This window comes from Gobio gobio (genome assembly GCF_949357685.1).
Source record: "Gobio gobio genome assembly, chromosome: 13".
Taxonomy (NCBI): domain Eukaryota; kingdom Metazoa; phylum Chordata; class Actinopteri; order Cypriniformes; family Gobionidae; genus Gobio; species Gobio gobio.
In genome coordinates, this window is record NC_137106.1 from 5,536,628 (window position 1) to 5,544,040 (window position 7,413).

General features: G+C 41.5%; 1 protein-coding gene across 1 annotated transcript; it reads right to left on the bottom strand.

Moving 5' to 3' along the window:
* Positions 1-4,960: 4,960 nt before the first annotated feature.
* Positions 4,961-6,052, bottom strand: bdkrb1 (bradykinin receptor B1; the record flags this gene model as incomplete). Its single annotated transcript, XM_079833980.1, has 1 exon — positions 4,961-6,052. The coding sequence occupies one exon, from the start codon at positions 6,050-6,052 to the stop codon at positions 4,961-4,963; it is 1,092 nt and encodes a 363-aa protein (XP_079690106.1).
* Positions 6,053-7,413: the final 1,361 nt, after the last annotated feature.

Sequence of the window (7,413 nt, forward strand, 5' to 3'; positions counted from 1 at the left end):
TGTAGATTACATGAGCAAAGTGTATGCGCGTTGTGCACGCTATACATTATGGTCAAGCATGCACCCTTAAAATAGCATAATGAACAACGCGCAACGCGCCACTGACTTTAGACTAGGTTTTTTCTGGTCAGTGGCGCAATTGTTTAATGGAACAGCAAAATGGCACCAGGGATTGTTTGCGCCGGAACACGCCTCCTTTTTTGCTCTGAACCGCCCAGGGAGCGCAAGTTCATTCACTAGTTTAGCGACGTGCTTCTGTGGAGGGAAAAGCGCGCTTTGCGCGGGTGCAAAATAGGAATGACACATGCGTCGGTGTACAAAGTCAATTGCGCTGGGTGCAAGATAGGGCCCGAAGAGATAATTTGAAGAAGTGCATCTGTGCATTGTTTATCTAAAGCCACTTCCTCTAAACCAGGTCTTCCTGTTTATAATGAAAGCTCTTCTCATTAACCTCGAGGGAAAAAGCTAAATTCAAATATTTACCGAATAGTTTATTGGAGCACAGTATTTATCATTGCTGAAAGGTACTGATGTAAATAGTTTTAAGCGTAACCTTATTGAAGTTGACGTGATCCAGAATGATCACTTTGCACGACACAACATTTATACAAACAGCAAAGCTGGCAAATCAGAGCAGTGTGTAACATGCTGATGTACAGGACGGACATCAGAGCACAAATGCATCATAGTCAGGAACATCATCTTTGCCCGAAATCTAGGGCAGCATTGCATGCATATACTTCTTGGGGAAGGCAATCCCGGAATGCATTGCAACAACCTCAGAAAGAGTCAAGAAATATTAATGTATACGTTTATTTCTTCCAATACTGAAAATATGATTAAAAATAATATTTTGTTGAAATGCATTGCATTGCGTTTCATTGCTGCTCTATACAAACGTGGCAAATTAACATGTCTCACAGTTTTTTTGCGCCATACAGTAAGTGTTGCATTTTTGTCAAGTTAAAAAAAGGAAGCATCCTGTGTGAATGTCCCCTTACTGTGCGTTCACACCGCCACCGGCGAGAGCGACAAAGTGGCTGGAAGTCATTCATTTTCAATGGGCTCCGGCGAGAGTGGCGCGTCTTGGACGATCTGGGCGTCGAGTAACCCTTTTCCATCAGAATGAACAGGGTGCTAGTTAAGAGCCAGTGCTAGTGCCAGTTCGGAGTTGGTTCGACTTACGAGCCTTCTTAGAACCGGTTTGCCTTTCCACAGTCTAGAGAGCCGCCACAGAGCCAGGTCTTACTTCACTGTATATGTCTCATGTTTCTCAGCGGGAAACACAAACACACCAGGCTTGTTCGAGATGCATCAGACCGATCAGCGTATGATATCAAAACACAGCATGAGAGATTCAAAAGCATAAGGAGTCGTGTGCTCTCGCTGTACTCGTTTTCATACGGCGATCGGTCTGCACAGCGCCGATGCATCTCGAACAAGCCTTCCATCAACGATGGTGAACGTTGCGTTACTATTGATGCACATGGTTTTGGATCCTACATCGGCATCAAAACACAGCGAATCCAACGCGTTCGTGCAGCTCGCCGTGATTTGTATACACTCTAAAAAAAAAAAGGTTCTATATTGCACCAAAAATGGTTCTTGGCTCGTAATCATAGGGGAACATTTTTTAGTGCTATATAGCACCAATTTTGGTGCTTCAGTGGTTCTTCAGCGGTTCTTCAGAGGTTCTTCACCGGTTCTTTGACTAAGGTGCTATATAGCACCTCTGAAGAACCGCTGAAGAACCACTGAAGCACCAAAATTGGTGCTATATAGCACTAAAAAAGGTTCCCCTATGATTACGAGCCTTTTTTTTTAGAGTGTAGACAGAGATTACAATCCAGCAGTTATTAGCTCCATTAGCTGCTATTTCAAAAATGGCGGATCTCAAGTTTGTGTTGGTCTTGTTGGTCACGATAACCCCAGCCCCTGACACAAGCGGTTCTTACTTCTAGAACAGCAATGTTTTGGTGCTACTTAAGAACCACTTTTCCTGGTTCGGAGCTGGTGCTTTGGGTGTGGAAAGACAAAAAAACGATTTGAAACTAGGCTCTGGCTCTGAACCAGCACCAGCAATGCCTCGGTGGAAAAGGGGTAAGAGTTGAAATCAGCTCAACTTTATGGTAATGAGCTATGACGCGGTTCGGCGGCAACGGGGCGGCAACCAATGGGAATGTAGAAGTGCTCCGCTTGAGACGATCCCAGAGAACGTAGTGCTGTAAACTTTGGTTCTGACCACATTAGTTCCCAAGCAAAATAGGGGAGAGGTTGACCGCTGCTGTGGCGGCGGGTTTGATAAGAAGGCGCGCAACATTATTTATAGGCAACATTTTTGCTTTAAAACGCATTGTTTTTCAGCGGGAATACAATTAATTTGCTCAAAACAACAGTGATTCGACCAATTGCATTAATGCCGCACTTAAACATGGACAGTTATTGAAATGTAGGCTGCACACAAATTGTTAATGTTAATTAAAGACCAAGGCTAGTAAACGTCTCCTATAAACTGCATGTTGAAATTAGACTAGCACTTAACCATGAACACAAAAGCCACACCACACAAATGGCTTTTAACCCTCTGGTGCTCTTCGTTTAGGGGTTGCATTGGTTGTCTTCCCGGTCATAAGTGACCGGACACCTAAAAATGAAACTTCCTCCACCCCAGTAAAACCAATGCAATTTATTTTTCTTCAAGAATATTTTTTCTTTTTAATTTTGTATTTTGAGATGATTTGATGGTATTTTTTTAATATTTATGCAATAATTATGGTGTATTTTTTCCATTGAAAATTATACAAAACATTTTTGTGTAATTTTTTTATTTTTATTATTATGTTTTATTATTATTGCAGTATTTCAGGTTAAAATAGAGACTAGGCCTTCAAAATTATTTTGGTTTTTTTTGAAGGCAGATTAGTCCCTCTTTTGGAATTATTTAAGAAATCATGCAACCATGGGTGTGATCACTAGAGGTCTCTTGAGGCTTGAGAATTCCCTAGTTCTCTTTTGAACACATTTAATGATATTTTTATTTTTTATGGATTTGAATATATATAAAAAATCTTAAAGACTAATTATTATAAAGTTTTAGATATGTTTTTTTTGTTAGAAATAGATTTTTTCCTGTGAATTTGTGTTTTTGCAGATTTCCCATTCATTTCCTATGGTGGTCATTTTTGACCGAAGAGCACAAGAGGGAGTATTTTTTTTTAACGACCACTCAGCATAGAGACAGAGCGTATTTAGGCCACGCCCACACCGGGGGGGGGGACAATCCAACGCTCTCCATTGACTTTGCATTGCGGGAGGCTGCCTCATTGTCATTTCGGACTTATAACAAAAAACAGAACAATGTATAAAAGCTGATATGTGACAAGGTGTACAGCAAACAAGCTAAAAAACACAGAAATAAGTTTTTATAAGCTATCGACCCAAAAAAACGTGAGTTTAAGGAGACAAAAGTGGATAAAGGCAGTAAAGCGTGACGCTTCAGCAGGAAGAATGGGTACATTTTGGGATCCTGACACTCCATGTGCCTCAGTATACCTATGTGTGCAGTAAATATGTTGTCACTGTTAAGTCAAATATCCAAATGTCAGGTTTATATATGATATTTCCTGTCGCTGATGACGTTCCCCTCTAGTGTGTGTGGTTCTTAGTGTAATATGACCTGTAGCACTCTGTCTCAATGGCCTGAATCCACTTTTTTGTCCTTAAACGCTCATTTTTTGGGTCAACAGCTTATAAAAACGTCTGGGTTTTTGCCTCTGGGTTTTGTTTAGCTTGTTTGCAGTTCACTTTGTCACATATCAGCTTTTATACATTGTTCCGTTTTTTGTAATAAGTCCGAAATGACAAAGAGGCAGCCTCCCGCAATGCAAAGTCAATGGAGAGTGTTCGATTGTTTTACCCCCCGGTGGGCGTGGTCTTCAGATTATGACGCGTGTCGCTCTGTCTCTATGCTCGAATCATGCCCTCAATTTTGTGTTTACATACCTAATGCTAGAGAAGTCACCAAGTTTCATATCATTCTGATGAAGCTGTGATTTTTAAAAATTCAAAATGGTTCAGTTTTTCATAGGTGTGTGTGTATAAGTGTGCGTGTGTGTGCGAGTGGATGTGTCAATATCACACTCTTGATGTTTTAGAGTGTAACCCTTTTACTGCTGTGTACTTTTTTTCAGCATTGTGGCCGATTTGTAGATTGTACACACAAATATTCTGAGAATTTTAGTGTTTTTGCCGATCTCCCATTCATTTCCTATGGTCGGTCATTTATGACCGAAGACAATGAACACTACTTTTTTTTTTACGACCAGTTAGCATGCTCGAATCATGACCCCAATTTGTTCGTGTGTTTACATACCTAATGCTAGAAAAGTCACCAAGTTTCATATAATTGATGAAGCAGTGATTTTTAAAATTTCAAAACAGAAAATTTTCCGGTCAGAAATGACCGAAGAGCACCAGAGGGTTAAATGGTTTATTTCGTTAGCAAACATGCAACTATAATTGTTAAGTTTTCCATCGATCAGTTTTTTTTTTTTTTTTGCTTTCACATTTAAATGATTTCATGAGGTTTACTTATACGGTTATACCCTTCCTGTGGTCAGCACAAATGCACAAATGCCGATCAGCATGATTGTTTGCTTTGGCCCCTTTAAATACCATTTAAAAAAAGACCAAGCATTCGATCTACGTCAGAGCATCAGCGCGTCCACAAATCTTTCTACAGCGTCGTTGGTAGCGCGGCCAGAGCGAAGTTTGACGGTGTGAACGTACAGTTAGAAGGCCGTTACTAGGCAAGTTTTAGAAAGAAGCTAAAGTGTCAAGAACAGATGCAGCAAAGGCTGAAATTGATGCATCTCTTGATGGATCTACATATTAGTTTGGTGATATAAAAGAGTGGGAACCATCATTGCAATATTGGAGCCACAATGTGCATTGATAAAGATCATGGCTGTGTCAAGTCTTTCTTATGCAACACAACAGGCTTGATTTGATTGGCAGTTGTGGTAGATGTCAAAACCGTCCGCTGTTGAGCAGTCACATCCGAGGAGCGTTTTCTTCTTTTATAGATGCTGCTGACTTTCCTCCTGAAATAGTTTCCCGTGCAGACATAGAGCGCCGGGTTCAAGCAGCTGTTTGAGAACGCCATGTAAACAGAAAACTGATGTCCAATGTCTAGAAAGTGAGTCCACTTATCCTCGTCCAGCACTTTTAGATCGCAGAGTACGTCGATGAAAGTTACGAAGTGATACGGACCCCAGCAGAAGAAGAACAACAGGGTGACGGTGCACACCAGGACGGTAGCCTTCCTGTCGTTTCTGTCCTCCCAATTAGCGCTGTCTCTCCTTCGCTTCAGGGCTCGGAGGATGTTGAAACAGCAGAATGTGATGGCCAGGAACGGCAGAGCAAAGCCCACCAGGTTTAGTTGCATAAAATAAGCCACTCTCCAACTTCTGCTGGGATAATCCATTATGCATTCGACGGCCTGGTGAGCCGGGATGTCCTTCAGTTTTCGCATCATGGCAGCCGGTGAACCCATTCCCACACCGAACAGCCAAAGAACCACACAAATGAGTTTGGCGTATCGCTTCCGCCGCAGCCATCTGGCCTTCATGGTCAAGACGAGCGCAAGGTAGCGGTCCACGTTCACCATGACCAGCATGTAGATGCTGGTGTACATGTTGACGCTGATGGAGAGGTTGATGACCTTGCACAAGAATTCCCCATAAGACCACAGGAAATAGTTCAGGATGTTCATGGCCCAGAAAGGCAGACAGACTAGCAGGATGAGGTCAGCCAGTGCCAGATTACCAAGGTAGATCTCTGGGACGGACCATCGGCTTCTCTGGAGGAAGAACACTAGCAATACGAAAGAGTTCCCCAGAATTCCTGTCAAGCACACGATGAAGATGTACGGTGGGATAATGGAATAGACGAGTTGCCAGTCTGTTGAGTTGAAAAAATCCATATATGCTGGAGTGACGGATGCGTTTGGAGGCGGAAGCGTCGCCATTGACACAAGTTTTTCCGGTTGCATCCTGGAAGATAAAAGAGCCGCTGGAACATCATGAACTCACTGCACAAGACAATCTTCTCTACTGCTCTTACTTTGGGTTCACTTTAATATTATGCACTGTAAAAAATAAGTTCTGTTGCTGCTTTTAAATGGATAGTTCACCCAAAAATTCAGCTTACGAAAAAACTGGCGCCGGATGTAGCGTAAGCATTTTGAATTATGAGAGGTGTTACACTATCACCCATCGTTTCTCTTCAGAAGTCCTTTATTAAAGGGTTTGTTCACCCAAAAATGAAAATTAGCCCATGATTTACTCACCCTCAAGTCATCCTAGGTGTATATGACATTCTTCTTTCAGACGAACACAATCAGAGTTATATTAAAAAAGTCCTGGCTAATCCAAGCATGGAAGTGCATTGTTGCCTTGTTTTTGAAGTCCTCGGAAGTACTTCTATCCATCATAAAAGTGAAGTGAAGTGAAGTGAAGTTAAGAGACGTGTGGTCAAGTATGGTGACCCATACTTGGAATTTGTGCTCTGCATTTAACCCATCCAAGTGCTCACACACAGTAGTGAACACACACTCAGAGCAGTGGGCAGCCATATTGCTGCGGCGGCCGGGGAGCAGTTGGGGGTTCGGTGGCTTGCTCAAGGGTCTCACCTCAGTCGTGGTATTGAGGGTGGAGGAGGGCGCTGGTTATTCACTCCCACCACCGACAATTCCGGCCGGACCTGAGACTCGAAACCCGCAACGTTCGGGTTACAAGTCCAACTCTCTAACCATTAGGCCGCCACTGCCTAGAGCATCTATCCATCATAAAAGAGTATTTATCCATCATAAAAGAGCATCTATCATCATAAAAGAGCATCTATCCATCATAAAAGAGTATTTATCCATCATAAAATAGCATCTATCATCATAAAAGAGCATCTATCCATCATAAAAGAGCATCTATCCATCATAAAAGAGCATATATCCATCATAACATAGCATCTATCCATCATAAAAGTGCATCTATCCATCATAAAAGAGTATTATCCATCATAAAAGAGCATCTATCCATCATAAAATAGCATCTATCCATCATAAAAGTGCATCTGTCCATCATAAAAGAGCATCTATCCATCATAAAAGAGACTCTATCCATCATAAAAGAGCATCTATCCAATATAAAAGCGTATATATCCATCATAAAATAGCATCTATCATCATAAAAGAGCATCTATCCATCATAAAAGAGCATCTATCCATCATAAAAGAGCATATATCCATCATAAAATAGCATCTATCCATCATAAAAGTGCATCTATCCATCATAAAAGAGTATTTATCCATCATAAAAGAGCATCTATCCATCATAAAATAGCATCTATCCATCAAAA